Source organism: Neolamprologus brichardi, chromosome 1, assembly GCF_056152115.1.
Source record: "Neolamprologus brichardi isolate AB-2024 chromosome 1, ASM5615211v1, whole genome shotgun sequence".
NCBI classification, from domain to species: Eukaryota; Metazoa; Chordata; class Actinopteri; order Cichliformes; family Cichlidae; genus Neolamprologus; species Neolamprologus brichardi.
In genome coordinates, this window is record NC_142104.1 from 43,788,597 (window position 1) to 43,811,110 (window position 22,514).

Here is a 22,514-nt window from a genome sequence, read left to right on the forward strand (position 1 = left end):
GACTTTCTTTCATTCTAGAGTAGCCATGTGGCTACAGCCAAGATAACTGCACAGCAACAGCCCCACAGCATGTAACAGCTGATAACTAGAGTTACCAGGAGGACGGTGTTGTGATCACAGGAGTGTATTAAAGTGATGTTTCTCTTCTCTTAACTGCTAACAAATGTCACGTGGAAGGAGTACAACTGTAAACCTACCAAGACAAGGCCGTCCACCTAAACTCACAGGCAGAACAAGGAGAGCGCTGATCAGAAATGCAGCCAAGAGGCCCATGGTGACTCTGGACGAGCTGCAGAGATCTACAGCTCAGGTGGGGGAATCTGTCCACAGGACAACTATTAGTCGTGCACTGCACAAAGTTGGCCTTTATGGAAGAGCGGCAAGAAGAAAGCCATTGTTAACAGAAAACCATAAGAAGTCCTGTTTGCAGTTTGCCACAAGCCATGTGGGGGACACAGCAAACATGTGGGGGACACAGCAAACATGTGGGGGACGCAGCAAACATGTGGGGGACGCAGCAAACATGTGGGGGACGCAGCAAACATGTGGGGGACGCAGCAAACATGTGGAAGAAGCTGCTCTGGTCACATGAGACCAAAATGCAAAACGCTATGTGTGGAAAACGAACACTGCACATCACTCTGAACACACCATCCCCACTGTCAAACATGGTGGTGGCAGCATCATGCTCTGGGGGGGCTTCTCTTCAGCAGGGACAGGAAGCTGGTCAGAGTTGATGGGAAGATGGATGGAGCCAAATACAGGACCATCTTAGTCAGTCTGCAGAAGACTTGAGACTGGGGCGGAGGTTCAGCTTCCAGCAGGACAACGACCCTGAACATAAAGCCAGGGCAACAATGGGATGGTTTAAAACAAAACATATCCATGTGTTAGAACGGCCCAGTCAAAGTCCAGATCTGAATCCAATCGAGAATCTGTGGCAAGATCTGAAAACTGCTGTTCACAAACGCTGTCCATCTAATCTGACTGAGCTGGAGCTGTTTCAAAGAAGAATGGGCAAAGATTTCAGTCTGTAGATGTGCAAAGCTGGTAGAGACAGACCCTAAAAGACTGGCAGCTGCAACTGCAGCAAAAGCTGGTTCTACAAAGTATTGACTCAGGGGGCTGAATAATTACACACACCCCACTTTGCAGTTATTTATTTGTAAAAAATGTTTGGAATCATGTCTGATTTTCGTTCCACTTCTCACGTGTTCACCACTTTGTGTTGGTCTTTCACAATAACATTGATTCATGTTTGTGTCAGTAGTGGATGAACCAAAAAGGTAAAAATTGACATGGTCTTAGATGAATTCTGGTTTATCATTATTCTGTTTGGTTCTTAGATTGTTTAGTTGCTTACACTTTTCCTCTTCATGTATTTTATTACTACTTTGAAACTTTAAGTTCACTTTGTATTTCTGGCTATAACAAACTTGTTGCCATTGAATATGTGTCTAACTACCCGGCAGCTAACATTCTCTCTTTTTTCTCAAGCATTCAAGGTTTATTCAGGTTTGGAGTTTATTTTTCTACTTTTGAAGGTTTAACCACTGAACATTTTTTGTCAGTGTCTCATCTGGGATGTGAACTCATGCCCCCCACACCACTTCATTATTCCAAAAAACTGTTAAAAGGGACAACTTTAGGGAGTTTAATGCTTCGTTGGTAATAATGGGAACTGTTCGGGCTACCCTTGTGGGTGACTGTAACAAAAGCTTGTGGTCACCAGTGCAAGTTTTGGGAGATATATATGTATATGGTATAACTAGCAAGGTAAAGAGCACTGGAAACAGGAATGCTCTGCTCTTTAAGGGAAAAGGTTCTGTTCATATTAGTGCACCAGTAAAACCTGTTGCTTTGGCTGCCCCTATTCTTTGGGTACCATTGTGGTTAAATCCAAATGCTGCATTTACTTTGGATGGCAGTGTGTTTCTGATAAAAACTAAGTTAACATCCTGAGAGACACTGAGGCGCTGCATGCTTTTGTCTGTGTATCTGTTCTCCCATTCCTTTCAGAAAGAAACACTGGTGTGTCAGCAGTTACCTTGGACCCACTGGCTGCTGGCGGTGACGGTGAAATGCTCCCCAAAACTTGACTGGAAAACTCGAGCGCTCCGGGCCTCTGAAGACGCCTTAGTCCCTGTTACAACAATTGCTGTTAGTGCTGTAAAATAAAACTTGCTGGGCTTTCTGGATGAAAAATGCTTTGATCCTGTCATATCCCATTAAAATCATGCTAGCGGCAGGGTTAGGTTTTTTAAAAACAGATTCCTACCTTGATAGACAGCAGTGTCCTCCACAACAGAAGACACATCACCTTTTGTCACTATAAAGGTCCAGGGATGCCTGTAGATAACAAAAAAAAGCATATGAAGAAAGAAGCCAGGAAATGGTAGCAAATCAGACAGATGAAAGCAGAACGAGGGCAGAGAAAGGAAAAATGTACAGAAGACAGAACAGAAGCGAGAGATGAAATGAATAAGAAATGAAGCTGAGCCAGAAGCAAAACAAGAAAAGGACATCAAGAGCAGAATAACAAGTGAAAAGTGATCACACACACACACACACACACCTTCACATGGGAAAAGGACTGACATATTTCTAAGTGTCAAAAATAAAAAGTGACTGAGAGTGAGAGGTTCCCAGAATACATCCTTCATAATACCACATCCTGTCAGGGACAAACAAACGGCAGCTCTGTGTTATTGTGTACGATGTTTCTTTGGACTAAAGAAGTGTCTTTCTCCTGTGGAATTGGCTTCTCTTCTGAGTATCGGTGCATGTCAGTAAAGGCATTACTGTCAGTTGTGTAGCTGGGTTGCAAGAACTGCCCACCTGCTGCAGGAGGTGATGCAGCCTCACCTGCAGGAGGGCGTGAGGTAGTCACAGGAGTCACTGCTGAGGCTCAGCTGGAGGCAGACTTGAGCTTGGTTAAAGAGCTGACACTGAAGGGATAATGATTTTTCTTTTCACAGGTTCAGCGTGTGCCATGTTGCAGAACCCAAAGTTTTCAAATCTTGTTTCAAGATTCAACAAGACCAATAAAATAATGCTGTCATTGTGCTGACAGCTCAACTCAACTGTGAATGCAACTGCGCTTGCATTCACAGTTGAGGTTCTCTCAGTAGTGACAGCAAGGGAATGACTTCTGAAACTACATGTCGATCTCTCTCTCGTAACTACAGGGCATTAATAAAGAACCAATCATGGTCCAGTCTGCTTCCTTTAAACACAGTGACCTCTTTCTGAGAAGAATTAAATACAATTATATTTATATACCACCAAATCACAACAACAGTCGCCTTAAGGAGTTTTATACTGTGAGGTAAAGACCCCACAATAATACATATAGAGAAAACCCCAACAGTCAGATGACCCCCTATGAGCAAGCGCTTTGGTGACAGTGAGAAAGAAAAACTCCCTTTTAACAGGAAGAAACTTCCAGCAGAACCAGGCTCAGGGAGGGGCGGGGCCATCTGCTGTGATTGGTTGGGGTGAGGGGATGGAAACAAGACAAAAGACAGGCTGTAGAAGAGAGCTAGAAAATAATTATAACTCATAATTAAATGTGGAGTGGTGTATAAACAGTCGGTGAGTGAAAAAAGGGTAAGAGCTGGTTTAACAGAAGAGGGGCCTGAAAACTGAAGGCTCTGCCTCCCATTCTACTTTTAAATACTCTAGGAACAACAAGTAGGCCTGCAGAGCGAGAGTGAAGTGCTCTAATAGGGTGATATGGTACTACAAGGTCATTAAGATAAGATGGGGCCTGATTATTTAAGACCTTGTATGTGAGGAGCAGGATTTTGAATTCTGGATTTAACAGGAAGCCAAAACAGGAGAAATCTGCTCTCTCTTTCTAGTCCCTGTCAGGACTCTTGCTGCAGCATTTTGGATTAGCTGAAGGCTTTTCAGGGAGTTTTTAGGACTTCCTGATAATAATGAATTACAGTCGTCCAGCCTGGAATAAATCCACAAGATATGATGTTGAGACAGGATTTTAGAGATTTTAGAATTTGTTCAATATGCACATTGAAGGACATGTCCTGGTCAAAAATGACTCCAAGATCCCTCATGGTGTTATTGCAGGCCAAGGTTTTTCTATCCAGAGTAAGAATCTGGTTAGATACCATATTTCTAAGCTTTTCAGCGCCGAGTACAATGACCTCAGTTTTATCTGAGTTAAGAAGCAGAAAGTTAGTGGCCATCCAAGTCTTTATGTCTTTAAGACATTCCTGCAGTTTAACTAATTGGTGTGTGTTATCTGGCTTTATGGACAGATAGAGCTGGGTGTCATCTGCATAGCAGTGAAAATGTATGCTATGTCTTCTAATGATGCTGCCTAGGGGAAGCATGTATAATGTAAACAGAATTGGTCCTAGCACTGAACCCTGTGGAACTCCATAATTAACCTCAGTGTGTGAAGAGGACTCTCCATTTACATGCACAAATTGGAGTCTATTAGATAGATATGATACAAACCACTGCAGTGCAATACCTGTAATACCTACAGCATGTTCTAATCGCTCTAACAGGATATTATGGTCAACGGTATCGAACGCTGCACTGAGGTCTAGCAGGACAAGCACAGAGATGAGTCCACTGTCAGAGGCCATAAGAAGATCATTTGTAACCTTCACTAAAGCTGTTTCTGTGCTGTGATGAGCTCTGAAACCTGACTGAAACTCTTCAAATAAACCATTCCTCTGCAGATGATCTGTTAGCTGTTTGACAACTACTCTTTCAAGGATTTTTGATATGAAAGGAAGGTTGGAGATTGGCCTATAATTAGCTAAGACTGCTGGGTCTAGAGATGCTTTTTGAGTAAAGGTTTAACTGCAGCCACCTTGAAGGCCTGTGGTACATAGCTGATTATTAGAGATAGGTTGATCATATTTAAGATCGAAGAATTAATCAATGGCAGGACTTCTTTGAGCAGTTTTGTAGGAATGGGGTCTAAAAGACACGTTGATGGTTTGGAGGAAGTAATTATTGAAGTTAACTCAGAAAGATCGATTGGAGAAAAAGACTAAATGCGTATCAATAATATTGAAAACAGCTGTACGTAATGTTCCATCTGTTAGATAGTTATAAGCAATTTTTTCTCTAACAGTTAAAATTGTATTTGGGAAGAAAATCACGAAGTCATTACTAGTGAGCGTTAAAAGAATGGTTGGGTACGACAGTTTGTGGGGCTACAATGCTGAAGAGAAATCTAGGGTTGTCTTTATTTTCTTCAATCATTGATGAATAAGAAGGTGACACTTTTTTAGATGGTTTATAGAGACTCTTGAGGTCTTGTAAGTTGGGAGGTGGGGCAGGACCCAAAGTTTCCCAGTAGGAGATTGTCCAAAGCATCACTCTGCCTTCGCTGGTTTGCCTTCTTCCTGTAGTGCATCCTGACGCTGGGTGTTCCCTAGGTAAGTGATACTCATGCACCCGGTCCAGTTCTGATGCTCGCTTGCAAATTGTTGGTGTTTTCAGTGGTGGACAGAGGTGAGCATGGGCACTCTGTCTCGTCTGCAGCTATGTAATGCCACATCAAACAAACGGTGCATTCTGACACCTTTCACCAAGAACCAGCATGAACTTTTTCAGCAGTTTGAGCTGCAATAGCCCATCTGTTGGATATGACCACACTGACTCACTCTTGGCCTCACTCCATCTATGACCCTGTTGCTGGTTCACCACTGCTCCATTAACCCTTTAAGACCTACCATAGAACAAAGTCCGCCAGAGCTTATATTATATGTTTACATGCTGTGGAGCCATTTTTGGGAGCATTTCAAGTTGATATACATCAATACAACCATTACAGCCCAGATTTTAATAATATGTCTGCATTAAGTGCATAGTAATTACATAAATTGCAAAAAAGTGCAAGAAACTATAAAAAAAATTGAAAATCGTTTTTTTTTTTTTTTTAATATATATTTCTAGTTAGAGAAATTTAAGAGGCTTATCCCTCAAAACTGTAAATACAAAAAAGTTGCACAAACTAGTTTCCCACAACAGGAAATTTATTTTGAGTGTCTTCATAGTTTTATTTTTGAAATACACCAATTTTTATATACTGCAGGAAAAACGAAAATAAATACTATAATGCAAATTTGCAAAAAAGCAGCATATGCATCAAAATAAACTATTTCCAGCAGTGCAATATGAGTCCTAAGCATCCCAGAAACGACACAGAAAGTCATAAAGTCAAACAGAACTTTTAAAAACACCAGTATAGGCTCATGAGGCCCTGATGGTAAAAAAAAACTACATTTCCACGAAAATGACGTCACTTCCTGTTTCGGGCAGGTCATGGCGGACATGCAAAAGTTCATGCTGACGTCTATTCCAACGTAGGAAGTGTTATGAACAGCTGATCGGATCGGCAAAGTGTGTTTCTGGAATATTATGTTTTTGTTGCTGCAAGCGCTTTTTATGGAGTTTTTGCAAAGTTATATGTGGAAGGAAACTATTTAAAAATAGTTACACAAAACAGAGCGTGCCTGCTCCGACCGGCTTTAAAGGGTTAAGGACCAATTTTGATAGATACTGACCGCTGCAGACCAAGAATAGCCCACAAAAACTGGGGTGTCTTAGCATGGAGAGTGAGATGTTTGGACTCGAATGCAGCAAGGATAGCATTGTCACTCATTCTGGGTAAACACTGTTTATTTATTTAACCATTTGAAATCATGTACCTTTTCCCCCAGGATGCTTCTACTTGACTTGAACAGAATGATTTATAATAAAAACAGTTATCATATGGTGATGAACTGCTGTGGGCAATCCCAACAAACAAAAACACAATGATTTCCTACCCCACCCCATACACGCTGAGGCCGATTGATGTTTATTTTTGTATTTCTTCAGTTTCCAAATAATCAAACTAGCAGTTGCTTGTTGCACTTCTCACCAAGCTTTTTGCTGCTGGTCTTTTAGCACACTCCAGCTTTGTGCAGATCTACAGTCTCACCCCTGAGATCCTTTGACAGCTCGTTGAGATCAGGAGTATCTGTAATTGATTAACTGTAATCTGTGATAGGCAGCCAATCTAAGGTTTGGCTGGGTTGTAGGGGATCAAATATTTATTTTACCCACTGACATGCAAATCAATTCATAACTTTTATATTTTTCTGGATTTCTTGCTGATATTCTGTCTCAATGAAACTACAATAGAAAATTCCTGTTTCGTTCTGTGGAAGTCAGCAGACTTACAAACTCTGCAGGGCATTTGGGTATGGAGGACCACAAGAGCCACGCACATCGAAATAAAAGATTCTGTGCTTAATTAATGAATTGTAGAATAAAATCTGCATTTGGAAATTCATTTTTGAATTCCAATTTAATAAACTGATTTTTAAAATGCTTTTGCTGGGGCATGCTTGGGTAATTATTGTTCCTTTGTTAGTCTAAGGAGCTTTGACTGAGAACCTTCACAGACATTTGTTCGTATGGCTGTACCATTTGTTTGGTGCAGTTTTTATACATATAAAATGAGTCTATTTTAAAAATATCAAATGACTTTGGACAAATTAAAAGTGGACATTTTTAAGAAAACAATTGGGTTGGTATTTACACCTTAAAGCCCATCTGTGCATGCTGATTTACTTGATTTTTATGGAGCATTGTGTTGCTGTATTTCTGCATGCTGCCACAAGTACTGCTGTGACAGCTGCAGTAAAGATATGCAAATTACATAACTGAAAATGTATTGCAGAGTCTCATAAATTCCAGCTTATTAAAATGTCTCTGGGTGCACCACAAATTACACAGCCCCTCTCTCCTGATGACACCCGTGTCTGCCTGTTTGGCAACAGTGTAAGGAGAGCCGGCGACAAGAGTCGTTAGGCAGGAATTCCTCTGTCGCCTCAACACTGCTCCAATCCATTTAGCCCGTCCTCCACAGCATCCACAACTGTGGAGGAAAGTGCAAATTGGCAAAGGAATGTTAACTTGTGTCTCTATCCTCAAGTCATTTATAAAGCCCTCTCAGTGTTTCCGGGCTCTCATCTGCAGCATTCATTTTCATAACGCTGCACAGCTCAGGGGCTAACCACAGGGCCTGCACTGCCAACATTAACCAACATCTCCTCTCAGCCCACAACAAGGCAGCTGACATTACAACTAACAAACACGGTGCAAAGCACAATCGCACAGGCCTGTATTTTACCATGAAAAGTCACCTTTCTTTTCTTTTTCTCCAAAACAGAAGAGCACAGCAGTGTTGTTTGAAAAAGGTCTCAGTTTACAAATATGAACACTAATGTTAGAAAATCGGAGCCCTCAACAGTCGTTTGGTCGTGATTCATGATTCAGTTTCCATTTCCCTTTCCCATACACAGTGTTGGGAAGGTTACTTTTAAAATGTATTCCATTACAGATTACAGATTACATGCCCCAAAATGTATTCTGTAACGTATTCCGTTACATTACTCAATGAGAGTAACGTATTCTGAATACTTTGGATTACTTAATATATTATCATGCTGTTTACAACTACATGAATGTACTATTGCTGTGATTTATTACTGTTACTGAAGGTCCGCGGCTCCGAACCGTAGTAAAGGGACCTCTGGCTAATACGGTGGGTTCTGTGTCGGCTCGTAGCTGAAAACTAGCTTTACTTTGTTGTCTGGGTCAACTTTGCTAGCAGAGACAGAGAGAGGCGTTGAAAGGCTGCTCCAACAGAACTTATTGTTTCAGAGGAAAACACGAACACGGTGTACAGTCGAGTCTTAATAGCTTACTTACAGCTGGGCTCGTCAGGCTCTCTTCTTGGCTGCAGTGGTTATTATTATATTTACATGCTTCCAGCTCCCGTTTTTGCTCGATGACAGCTCGTACTTTTCCTTTTTCTCCCTCCCTCGCTCACAGACACATAACGTGTATGGCAGTCCATTCTCCCTGCAGCACGGACTACACTGCCCATGATGCTACATTCTTTAGAGCTATACCTGTAGCATTCTGCCTGTTAGCTTAGCACAACAACAACAACAAGGCCTCTCTCACCCAGGAAACACGCAGAGAGAGAGCGTCACCCTGTAACCATGGCAACCGTAACGCTGCCACGTAGCTGTCAAACAAAACCCAAACAGTCCTGACCCGCCACAATATGAAACAGGGAAGTACCGCCCTGTAATCCATTTATTTCAACAAAGTAACTGTATTCTAAATACCACCTTTTTAAACAGTAACTGTAACTGAATACAGTTACTCATATTTTGTATTTTAAATACGTAACGGCGGTACATGTACTCCGTTACTCCCCAACACTGCCCATGAATAATACACACTAACACAGTAAGGTGCAGCATAACTTAAGTTCACACAGTGCTCTTAGCTTCCACAGCTTCCATAATGTAAATGTGTGTCCTTTAATAAGCACACGTATGCACATTTCTCTCCCCACATGCTGCTGCCCTTCTTGTCCACAGCCTTGTTACTTCCTGGATTGATTACTGTAACTCACTTCTTTTTGGTCTTACTCAAAAATCCACCCACAAGCTCCAACGCGTCCAGAACTCTGCTGCCCGTATCATCACCAGGACCTCTTCTGCCCACCACATCACTCCTGTCCTGCAGCAGCTTCATTGGTCAAATATCGCATCAATTTCAAAATACTCTTGTACACATTTAAGGCTATTCATCATCTCTCTCCTCCATATCTCTCTGACCTGGTTAAGATCACCGCCCCATCTCGTTGTCTCAGATCTTCTTCTTCCCTTTCACTCTCCGCCCCTTCCCCCCGTCTTGCATCATGGGGAGCCGGGCTTTCAGCTGCTCCACGACTCTGGAATTCCCGACCTCCTGATTTAAGAAACATCTCTTCCTTCTCACTCTTTAAGTCCAAACTCAAAACCCACTTGTTCAAAATAGCTTATCCCACATAACCTCTCCACTCTCCTATTTTATTTGTTTATGTCTTATGCTTTTATGATTCTGTAAACTTCTTGCTTTTATGTTGCTTGTAAGTGTACAGCGACCTTGAGTGTTTTGAAAGGCGCTTTCAAATAAAATGTATTATCATTTAGTGTTTGTAGTAGGTATGTCAGGCCCAATGAATGACAGACTGGACTGGAGGACCAACAGTGATGCTGTGTACAGGAAGGAGATGAGGAGACACGCATGTTGATCTTCTACTGAGCTGTGTTAGTAAGTGATGTTTCCTCTGCTGTTGTCTGCTGGGGGGCAGCATCAGTGCCAGAGATGTAAAGATCAAAAAACTAATCCACAAAGCTGGAAGCATCAGTGGTCAGAATTTACAGGTATTTGTCAGTGAGGGTCAGGGGTCACTGAACAAACTGCTTTTCTATCACGGACAACACACCCACTCCACACTACTGAATAAGCACAGGTCCTCAGACTAATTCAACCATAAAGGACGCGTCACTCTTACCGTTCTCTGTAAAGCTGTATAATAACTCTTCATTCTGTCACAGGTGAGCACACCTTTCAGGCAGAAGATCCCAAACATGTCTGATGTTTATAGTCGACATATTATTTATTCCTGTCATTTCACTTCTCTCTTAAACACTGCAAGTCTTACTTTTACTGTTTTTAACCAACTTCATTTTTACTTTCTCCATTTTTTATGAGAGTATAAATTCCTACAGTGTCTCATAGTGCACGGTCCTTACAAGGCGCTCGTGGTGCTTTTATTCTAAATGTGTTGTTTTTTGTTTATTGTACAGTTTTTGCACCACCTGAGGCACAGCCACGATCTTAGATAAGTGCATAACATTTGAGTCAAAGCACGTTTTCTCAAATGGTGGTAAACTGAACTTGTCTGTATGCTACTTATAAACCATAATGAACAAATCTAAATCGTAATATTTTGCTATTGTCAGCAGGTAGACTTGAAACACTGCCTGAAACAGTGAATGTGAAAGACGTTTAGTTTAATGTAAATCTGCAAAAATACACTATCAGTAAAAATTTAAGAACACCCCAATTTTTCCAGTTTTTTTAATTGCAATTCATGTCATTCAAGTCCAATGAATAGCTTGAAATGGCACAAAGGTAACTGGTGAACTGCCAGAGCTTTGAAAAAAAGAAGTTAAGGTTAACCAAAACTGAAACATAATGTATATTTCAGAATTATACAAAAAGGCCTTTTTCAGGGAACAAAACCTGGGTTAACGATTTAAAGCTCTTCTGCAGCAATGGAGGTTGATCAAGCTTTGAAAGCTGTTGTGAGTAATTCCTACAGGTGTTCCAACTTCTCTGGATTACTTACAGCCCCTCTGTCTGCATAAAAGCAGTGTTGGCTTGGAGCACACCGTGGTATCATACCCTCGTGAGCATCTGTTGAACAGTATTGTACTGGGGTGATCGTGGCTCAAGAGTTGGGAGTTCGTCTTGTAATCGGAAGGTTGCCGGTTCGAGCCCCGGCTTGGACAGTCTCGGTCATTGTGTCCTTGGGCAAGACACTTCACCCGTTGCCTACTGGTGGTGGTCAGAGGGCCCAGTGGCGCCAGTGTCCGGCAGCCTCGCCTCTGTCAGTGCGCCCCAGGGTGGCTGTGGCTACAATGTAGCTGCCATCACCAGTGTGTGAATGTGTGTGTGAATGGGTGGATGACTGAATGTAGAGTAAAGCGTGTAAACCTATACAAATACAGGCCATTTACCATCTACATATGCTTTGTGGACTTTGAGGAGGCATTTGACTGCATCCCTCAGAGTCTCACGTGACGGGTGCTTTGGGAATATGGAGCGTCTCTTATGGTTCCTGTGGAACTGTTGCAAGGTTCCTTGATCCACATTTCATATTTCTGCACTCCACCATGGCTGTCCTTTATCACAGACTGTTGTTCATCATTTTTATGGACTGAATTTATAGGTGTAACCAGGTGGAGATCTGATCTCTGCTTTATGCAGATTATGTGATTGTATTAGGTTCATCAGGTGGAGGCCCTCCAACAAGCACTAGAGTGGCGCCAGTGGCGCCAGTGTCCGGCAGCCTCGCCTCTGTCAGTGCGCCCCAGGGTGGCTGTGGCTACAATGTAGCTGCCATCACCAGTGTGTGGATGTGTGGATGACTGGATATGTAAAGCGCTTTGGGGTCCTTAGGGACTAGTAAAAGTGCTATACAAATACAGGCCATTTACCATTACTGCAGAAAGTAGCGTGTTGCTAAAACAATGGTGAGAAAAAGGCAATTAACAATGGAAGAGAGACAGACCATCATCCAGGGCTGTTTTGCTAGATCCAGGGTCGGTGACTTGTACAGAGTGAGAGGCAGCCTGTCTGTGTGTCTACAGCACGACGACCCAAAACACAAGCTATGCCAGAACTACCCCAGGAAGAAAGAACAAGATGGTGAGCTTGAAAACATGGAGTGGCAGCACAGTCTCCAGACTTAAACCCCATCGAGCTGGTTTGGGATGAAGTGGACAGAAGACTGAAAGCAAAGCAGCTACAAGGTCCACATTTATGGGAAGTTCTGCAACAGATATGGGAAGAACGTCCTGAAGAATATTTGATTTCTGTTTTAGAAAGAATGCCACAGGTGTGTTCAGCTGTTATAGCTGCCAAAGGTGGCTGCATTGATGAGTCAAAAGTTTAGAATAGATTCGATGATTTCTTTTTAACTCCCATTGCTTATTTGTACTGTGCTTTCATTTAAGAGTGCAGTGAGACATCAAACTGCATAATTTTCAATAAAAAACTGGAAAAAATGGGGTGTTCTAAAACTTCTGACCGGTAGGAAACTCAGTAGGAAACAAAGACGAACACTGTCTGCTCTCCCGTGGCACATTATTCTCGAAATGATCAAGAAGACTTTATAACCAGATATAAAAGTCTTCCAATCAGGAGTTGCTGCAGCAGACTGCAAATGTCCTTTCTTGTTTCCAATATTTCTCACCTTTTTAAAGTTATATTTTAGATTGCTGTTTTATTAGGCCCATTTTATCACTGTCTTGCAATCGATTGCAAGCAAAAGAAAAGTGGCCAGTGTTAGTTTGCCTAAGAAATATTACCCTTGACATAGTTTGTAGAAAATCATTAATCACCAAGAGATCCCCAAAAGCTTCAGGCATTAATTAGAGAAAAGGACAACAATTCAAGGTGCTTCACCTGAGGCTCTAACATTTTCTCCTTAAATCAAAACAGTCAATGAAATGAATGCTCTGGACTGTGCTGAGCTCAAAAACACATTTTCTTTCCTGAGCTCAGAAGTTCACACACACTCGACAAGAAAATTAGTATCATTTTGAATATGCTTTGGTAGAATTGGCGTAGTTTATTTAATGAATCAACTTCCTGTGACACACCTGGCTTTTAAATTTAATCCACAAATGTTCAATAAGATTGATGCCAGATCAACTCCAGAAGCTGAGGCCTGATATGTGTTTGGGATTATTGGGCCTCATGTACTTATATTTGCGTGGAAATATTCTTACCCTGAGCTAAAATGAGTTTGCACACAAAATTAAATCCATTGACTCCCATCAAACAAATCCTTTTAGTGTTCGCAAAAAGGATCATCAGTTGTGGTCATTTATGTTTGGTAATGAGAAGCTAATAGGCCTCGGTCACCGTAGAACTCCAGCAACGCTTTAAGTGAATGTTTGTATATATTTGAGCCTATATGTATACGTTTGAACGTGTAAAGTCATTAAAGGCTTGTGTACTGTACAATCATTCCACCTTGGAATAATAACAATTCAAAGAAATCATCAAAAGCCCCAAAACGACCACGAGCGATATCTTTTATTTCAGAAAGGCAAACTCACAGGTTCGGTTACAGGTTAATGGACTTCATTTTAAAACTGTGTTTCAATAGCTTACCGAAAGCCGAGACTCCTGATGTGTTTGCTGCCAAGCCTGGATATACTCTTCTTAGCGGAGTCCTCCAAGTTGTTGGAGCCCTCGTCATTGACCAGCATCGCCAGTATGAGCCCAGGCTTTATGCCATCGACATATTTTGCAAGGCGATAACTCTCGTTTTTGCTGCGGTACGTGTCAAACCTGTGAGAATGACACAGAGATTAAAAGAGAGACAGATAAAAGAAGAAAAGCACCAAATTCTTACGCCTTCAGGGGACTTTTGAAAGCTGTGCTATAAACAGTCTGCCATCATGAGATGACGGAGAACACGAGTTATTTTGCACACTTGCCACTTTGCATTTCTTGCTTCAGAGGGATTCACAGCTTGAATGAATCTCTGAAGCATTTTTACTTGTAATTTAATCGTGTAAAACAACGTTTAAAAACCTAACCAATAATGGTTCAGTCACGCTTGAGTAAAAATTGAATTGGCATTCTCCTTGTAATCAGTTGTCTCCTTGACAACTGATTTTAAGTAGCTGCTGCAACCATTTATACCCCTGTGTATAGGTAAGTCTGCCGAGCACCTCTCTCATTTTGCAGTAAAATCGCTGTCCTGCAGACTTTAGCTTTAGGAGACTTTAGCTTTCTGGCACCTCGTTTGTGGAACCAGCTCCCAGTTTCAGAGGACAGACATCCTCTCTACTTTTAAGAGTTGGCTTGAAAATTTCCTTTTTTTAAAATTAAAAAAAAAACAAAAAAACATTTATTTATTGATTTTAACCGGTTTTAATGGTGCACCGTGAGCAAAAAAAAATAAAAAAAAATAAAATAAAATAAAATAAAAAAATAATAAAGTAAAAAAATAAATAATAAATAAAAACAAAACCACAACAACAACAGAAACAACATACTAATAGAAACAAAAACAAAGCAAACCATAACAAAAGGGAAGGACGATATACAAATCATGTTAGAGTTTCAGGCTGTTAAGTCCACAGTGTGCACGCTGCAGTTCTCCAGAAAGTTGTAGAATTTTGACCAATAGCCCAAAACTTATCCAGTTTATTTCTTAATGTATAAGTTATTTTCTCCATAGATAGTACAGATGTCAGTCCATTAAGCCACTGAGATAGTCCACATATTTTTTGATTTTTCCAACACATAGCAACACAGCGCTTGGCTTCCAAAAGTCCAATGGTTAACAGAGCAGGTACAAAATTATTCGGGTATATATTTAAAATACATATTTTAGGATGAAGTGGAATCACATCACCAATAATTTGACTCAACAGATTTATTACCTTTTCCCAAAAGATTTTCACATGTGGACACTCCCACATACAGTGAAATAAAGTGTCCACTCCACACTTAATACAGGTGTCTGGGATGTTTGAGTTAAAATGATGCTTTTTTGATGGAGTAATATATTGTCTTGTTAACCATTTATATTGAAGTAGCCGAGATTGCACATTAATTGTCTGACTCTGGGCCAAGGAGCATGATTTATACCACTCATCATCAGATAGATCCATTTGCAAATCATTCCTCCGAAAGTGTCCTTTTTGATGGAGCCCATGGTTAGGGATGGATTAGTGACCTTAAACCCTGGACCCAGTTTCTTCTTCATTCATCTCTGGCTTTCTTTCACAACATGTCTTTTTCCTGCCTTCCTCACTTCACCCTCAACCACTCATACACCCCTTCCATGAGCCTTATTCTGCTGGAGCTTATATCCTGTTAAAAGGCAGTTTTTCTTCCCCACTGTCACCAAGTGCTTGAATTGTTTCATTGTTCTCTGTAGGTTGACTGTGGTTGTGATTTGGACCTATATAAATAAAACTGAATTAAATTGAATTCAAGGACAGTAACTGTGGTCTTTATTCATCAACGTCACCACCAAACATGAAAATCTTTGTCACTGTATAGAAAAAGAAACTGTTTCAGAGCCTTTCTGACTGCCAAAGTGCATTTCTGTGACAGCAGTTGGTAAGACTTCACTCATGAAATGAGAATTTTTTGATGTTATGTTTTAGCATAAAATGTCCGTAAATGACACGCTCACTTTTGAAATAAATGTTACTAAAGATGATAAATGACCCTTTAGTACCTGCTTACTTTTGAACAACTGACATTCACTGGTAACAGTGTTGCCAACTCCTCAGTAAGGAAAATCACTATTGGTTGTCCTAAAAGTCGCTAGAAGTCGCCAAATGACGTCATCACCTAATTTGCATAATTGGTCATGCTAATGTAATTGTAACCTACGTTGTTGGAGAGAGAAATAACATCATGGGAGAGACATAAAGTGAGTAAAAAACGTCCTAAATGCATTTAGAATTTATTTAGAACTACAAATTAAATTTCTTTTAGCAATTATTGTTTTTTGTAATGTCACAATTCCAACCCTGCTCCTTTATCCGGGCTTGGACCGGCAAAAGTGACCCGAAATAGGCACTCTGGTGGAGTTACTTTGTGTGTGTGTTTATAAGTAGTTTTAAACCTGATCCACAAAACAGCATAAGAGTAAAAGAAGAACTGACTACGTTACAGTCAGTGCGGAGCAGCGGCTTCACTCATGCGCGATTCATTTGCAGTTGTGACGCACAGGTGTGAACATCTCCTGCAGCTGGGGGAGGACTATCCTCCACCTGTGAGCGCTTTGGCACGGGCGAGGTGCCCCTGGCAGCACCGCTGCTTGTTGAGAGTAAAAGCGATACGCGCTTTCACGTCAAAAAGACGTCATAAATAAGTCTCCAATAACACCAGAAAAAGTCGCCAGATTTGTCGCTAGTTGCTATTTAGAAAAAAAAGTCGCTAAGGGGCTCTGAAAACTCGCTAAATATAGCGACAAAGTCGCTAAGTTGGCAACACAGGTAACAATCTCTCTTCGAAAGAGGGCTGACACTAATATTGCTCAATAATATATTGATGTCACTTTACTGGACCTATTGACCTAATGGCTGAATAGATTTTATTATTAATGAAAGGATATTAAGCATGTCACTGATTTCTAAATGTAATATCCGTCTGTAAAACACCGTTACATTTATTAAGAGCACATTTGTCATTACAACCCTTAATTAGAAGCTTATGATCTGCCAGTTACCAGATCATTACTTCTCTAATTAAGTCTCCACATTTTACTGCAGCTCTGATGCTTATGTTCAAGAGGAACGTCACCTGTCATCGTGCAGCACCTCCCCTGTCTTGGGGTCGATTACGTGGATGATGATGCCTCGATTCCCCCAGCTTCTCTGGAACAGATAGTTGTTTTGGCTGCTCTCTCTGGGATGGAGCGTCTTGTTGAGGAATGTCCAGGACAGCTTCCTTTCTCCGTGAATCTCTAGCGTCCCCCCAGTCCCCACGCCAATGTACTTTCTCCCAAAGTAGCTGTGCTCCTCATCGCTGTCATCCAGTCTATGGACAAGAATGGAGAATGATAAATGTTTTGACAGTTTGACAGTTTTCAAGTGGCTTTGAGGCACAGAGTGCACTTTAGTTAGCCTTGATGTTGGTTTATACCAGGGGTCCCCAATCCCAGTCCACAAGGGCCGGTGTCCCTGCAGGTTTTGGAGGTCAACACACCTGAATCACATGATTAGCTCATTACTTCTGGAGAACTGAAGACATGTTGAGGAGGTCATTTATCCTTTTAAATCAGCTGTGATGGATCAAGGACACATCTAAAACCTGCAGGGACACCGGCCCTTGAGGACTGGGATTGGGGACCCCTGGTTTATACAAACAAATTATTACAGAATAATTATTAAGTTTGTTTTTTTCTCTTCCAATAATTAAAAAAACCCAAAATATTTTATGTATGTCAGTTTTGTTAGAAAATTGGTCTTAAGGAGAGACAGAAGAATCAAATAACAAGAGAGCACAAGTGCTGTACAACAGGCTGTGACTCATGATTACTTTACCTAAAAGTCTGTTAAATTAATCTAAATTAATTTTTAGAAATAATTCAGTTAGAGTTTGTGTCTAATTAGGTGAAAACTATGCAGTCAAATTTACAAAAGCTGATGAAGACAACAAAGATGGCATCAATTATTACTTTTTAATAACCATAACAAAAGAAAAAGCAGGTATTAAGTAAATGAGTAAATTTACTAACAGCAAAATGATAATAAATATTTTTTTACTAATCACAAGTAGTCTAATATGATAATGTTTGTCATTAGTTTGTGTGCAACAACAAATTCACTATTTAATACACTATCATAACTGATAAAAAAACACACTGGGATATCAAACATATTTGTTTGTTACTACCGTATATTGAGGTTGTTCTCTGTTAAAAGTTTCATTACTGGTCTCATTCTTCTGCTGTCTCATTCTACCTTCCCGTCACAGTCACGTGGCGTCACACAAACCTCAGTCAGTCCCCTGATGTTTGCGTCACAATATTCTCGGATGGGTCTCAGGACCAAGTCGCTCCATTTTAACCAAACCACAATCCTTTCTTTACCACTCAGTTTACTTTAAGGCTACATTCACTCTGCAGGTCTTGATGCTCAATTCAGATTTTTTGATCAGATCCGATTTTTTTGTCTGCTCGTTCACACTACAAATAAAATGTGACAGCAAACGCGCTCTAGTGTGAACGCTCAAAGCGGCCGCATGCGCAAAAGAAGACGTCACACACAACGCGCTCTGTTTAGACCCAGACCAACAGTACTGTTTGACTGATGGCCCTTAATATAAAGACTTCAGACTTCACGTTTCCCAATTTTTGCTTTAAGTTATAAAGTTATTTCCATAATAATGTAAATAACCTAATAATGATCCTTATTGCTGTTTTAGAGGAGCGCTGCTTCAAAGGATAGTTGCAGATTTCTGTCAGAATCTGCAGATTATACAGTACAAATAAAATGTTCACGTTTCTCCAACGTTGTCTTCACAACAGTTTCACCGGATGGCCAGGAAGCGTTCGCGATGTCTTCTCCGGCGCTGATAATTGGCGTCTGTCTTGTGTCAGTGACGTAAAAGACGGATTTAATGCGACTTGACCATCAAACAGCAGTCGCTTTCTGAAACATCAGATATGTATCGGATTCAGGACCACATACGAAAGTGACCCAGATCGGATTTGAAAATATCGGATTTGTCCGTTCACACTGTCACACCATGATCGGATATGGGTCGCAGAGGGTCAAAAAAATCGGATTTGATGCGCTTTCGCCTGCAGTGTGAACGTAGCCTAAGTCTTGTGATTCACACTGCTACCTTCTTCCAAACAAGTATAATCACTATTTTTTAAACACGGTGTATCCACCAATTAGTAAACGTGGTAAAAATCTTACACTTACTTTCTTAACAGTAAATACCTAATAACTCATTTTTAACAAATAGTGTTTTTATCCTGCTACGTTTTATAAACCCTCACCTTCCAAATAGCAAGATGGTGAGGTTGCCTTTATAAGGACAGTCTGGGCTCCCAATGTGCAGCTCCCCCTTGTTCCCAATCAGAATGTGTTTTGTCCGGAGCAGTATAGGCCGGTTGGTGTCAGCAATCACCAGCTTTCCTGTGGGGAAGAGAGGAGGGGGGGTGAGTGATGAAGCCTCCTGGCAGGTCTTTCATGCCCCTGTGCCCACAAACTCCTTCTGTCTTCCTACCATTTATGGCCCTGAATCCAGGCTTTCCACACAAACACATACATGGATGTAGCTCGACAGCTATCTCTTTTACTTTGTCTGTAGTTCAGTGATTTCAGCTCAGTAGTAAATAAGCATTCAGTGACACATTCTGCATGTGTTACTTCTCTCAGAACGACTGTAGCCCTTTGTTTACCACATTTTTGTCATTAATTAAAATGATTTCTTTTGCACAATATACTCTATATACTTTTCACTTTTTAATTAAATTCAGACCATCAAGCAATCCCACAGGGAATTGGGAAAAATGAAGAAGCTGCTAAGAAACTGCAACCACCTGCAGAGTCAGGGACTATCAGCAACTACACTCTGCCAGTAATCAGATAACCTGCTGGAACAATCAGCTGGCCAACAGAAGAGAAACAAGCCACTGATATCAAGACAAGGAAGCTCCTTACTATGCATGGAGGGTTTCACCCCAAAGCCAGCACCCTGAGTCTGTACGCTGAACACAAGAAAGGTGGCCAAGGACTAGTGGATGTCAGAACCGCTAGCGAAGATAAAACAACAAAGATCTATGAGGAAATCAGGAAGATTAATCGTGTGCTTAGTGAATATCTCAGGTAGCAGAAACGCAAGAAAGAGAAGGAGCAAGAAGAGGAACCATCATGGAAGGACACGCCCCTGTAAGGCACAGGGGCGTAATCTCCAGGGGGGTTAGGGGGGTTATGACCCCCCCGAACCAATATAACCCCCCAATAAAATTCTGAATTATCTTGCATAAATAGGCTGTTGATTTTCTTTACTCATTTCAGGTATTACCAGCAAAATAGTCGCATGTTTAATCATCTGGGAATTTACCCAGATTTATTTATTTATTTATTTAGACAGAGATCTTGATCCTGCTGTTCTTTACCAGGGCAATGGTGTTGTGAATGAGATCAGCAGAGATGAGATCAGGTGTCCAGAAATCTGAAGGTGGAGACAGATTCCACCAGTTCCCCATTTATAATGAGAGGGGAGTGCACCAGTCCATGTCTCCTGAAGTCCATTATAAGTTCTTTTGTTTGAAGGATATTCAGCTTCAGGCTATTTTCGGAGCAACAGCCAGACATGTTTTCCATCTCTGCCCAGTACACTGTCTCACCTCCATCAGAGATGAGCCCTACCACGGTGTTGTCATCAGCATACTTGACAATGACGTTAGTTGAGGTGGGTTGGTGAGCAGTCATCGATGTACAGGGTGTATAGTAGGGGGACCAACTGGCAGAGTGGCAAAATGTGTTGAGCTCCTCTGAGACTGAGGCTGCAGTTGGGGTTTGGGGGGTTCAGTAACTGTAAATCCCAGTGTAGCTTCAGCCTTAGTTAGACTGAAAGACTTTTCGTGGACCATTTCAAACATAGATAAGCTATGCCCCCCTACTCCTCACCAAAACACCTCACCTACTGCTCATACTACACAGTCCAAATTAGGGGTGGGCGATATAAACGATATACGATAGAAACGATATAAATTTGGCCAACGATAGAGATTTTGACTATATCGCTCTATCGCGATAGCGCATGTTGATGATGTCATCAAGCTGCGTCTGTTTTGGTCAAAAGCATCGCAGCGGCTACAACCATTATCATCTGCAAATTATGGCGGGCGACAGTCATAGCAAAGAGATGAAGCACTTTTGAAATATGGGGAAAGCCAAAAACTGTGCTTCCTCCACTTCCGTAACATTGATTCATTAATGACTTTTATCGAGTGGAAAAAAGTTGCCGTTCATCCTCCAGCTTCACTTTGCTAATGTTATGCTAACATAGCTGTGTCGCTAGCAATCACGTAGCACAACATTATATACCAGCTAGTCCAACTTCAGTAACCCTACAAACGCCACTGCTGTTTAGTTTTCTGTCTTCATTTATGTTGGAAGTGGTAGCAGAGCTGTACGTTTGAATTAGTTTCAAAAATCTCTCAGTCAGAACATGGTATGAAATGTTTAGGTGGAAACTAGCGAGCTAACTTCCTGTTAACTTCTAGCTACGTTAAATTTAATAACTTCTATTTTCATGGATGCATGGATGTTAAACTTAATTGTTACACCTGGTAAAGGAGCAACGCTGATGATTTAATTAAAGATGAAAGAATTTAGACAGTTTTTTACTCTGTGTTCGTTTGACTTTGGGACCTGGAGGGACGGAGTTTAGGACCCAGATTCCTCCGCGAAGCTCCTCACTACGGCAGCCGTAATGCTCTGACAATCCATCAAGCAGTGCAGCTTACCAAAGTTGTACTAAAACATTTTTAACAGATTTCTGCAGCCAAAATCGGTTCGAGGTCAGTAAGCACAACCAGAATTCATACATAAGGCACACTGTCGATTTTTGAGAAAATTAAAGGATTTTAAGTCCTTATAGTGTGGAAAATACGTTATACAGAAGAAAAGAATATATCGTGATATATATCGTTACCGCACATGCTTGAAATTATATCGCGATATGAATTTTAAGCCATATCGCCCAGCCCTAGTCCAAATGTTACTTTTCTCTGGTGGGTCTGTGTTGGGTTCAGCTAAATTCAAACCACTGCAACTATGGGACACCTTTTGTTATCTCTGAAGCATGTAAGAATTCTACCAATCATGATCTTTCTTCTTCCTTTCTCTTGCTAGTTTTCTTCCTATGCTGAAGCTTTTCTCCTGAAATATCACTTCAGTTTAGAGAAAGATAAAGACACGATAGATTTGTTCAGTTTACCTCCGCTGAGAATCTCAATAGAGTGGACAGTAGCTGAAGTTGTGAGAAGGACCTTCCTGCCATAACTGATCGTCACACGGTGGTCTTCACTGTGTCCTGGCATCCATGGTTGCAGTCCTGGCTCCTTATCTGGGCATACTGAATGACACAGACAAAAACACAGTTAACTTTGATCAGCTCATCAGTCATGGAATGAGATCAACATGTGTACATTTCACTCATGAAAAGATTTCAGAACAGTTTTTAGTCCATGTTTAGGGACAAATATTGTACACTGTTATATACTGAATGTTTTTCATTTTATAGACATAAAAAAGTACAAACGTTTAAAATATACAGATGGCCAACAAAGCAAAGGAAAATGAAATATAGAGTTTCTTAGTGCATCTTCAGTGCTCCCT

The 22,514-nt window shown here is 41.0% G+C and overlaps 1 protein-coding gene across 3 annotated transcripts in view; it reads right to left on the minus strand.

Annotated features, from left to right (window-relative positions):
• Positions 1–22,514, minus strand: part of cemip (cell migration inducing hyaluronidase 1) — a 189,160-nt gene that overhangs the window by 90,774 nt on the left and 75,872 nt on the right. For all 3 annotated transcript variants that reach the window (XM_087842950.1, XM_087842956.1, XM_087842959.1), the window contains exons 3-8: positions 22,114–22,251; positions 19,160–19,298; positions 16,951–17,187; positions 13,789–13,968; positions 2,279–2,349; positions 2,048–2,143 (exon numbers count right to left, since the gene is read on the minus strand). In XM_087842950.1, coding sequence (XP_087699076.1) covers positions 2,048–2,143; positions 2,279–2,349; positions 13,789–13,968; positions 16,951–17,187; positions 19,160–19,298; positions 22,114–22,251 — 861 coding nt within the window. The remainder of the gene's footprint in view (positions 1–2,047; positions 2,144–2,278; positions 2,350–13,788; positions 13,969–16,950; positions 17,188–19,159; positions 19,299–22,113; positions 22,252–22,514) is intronic.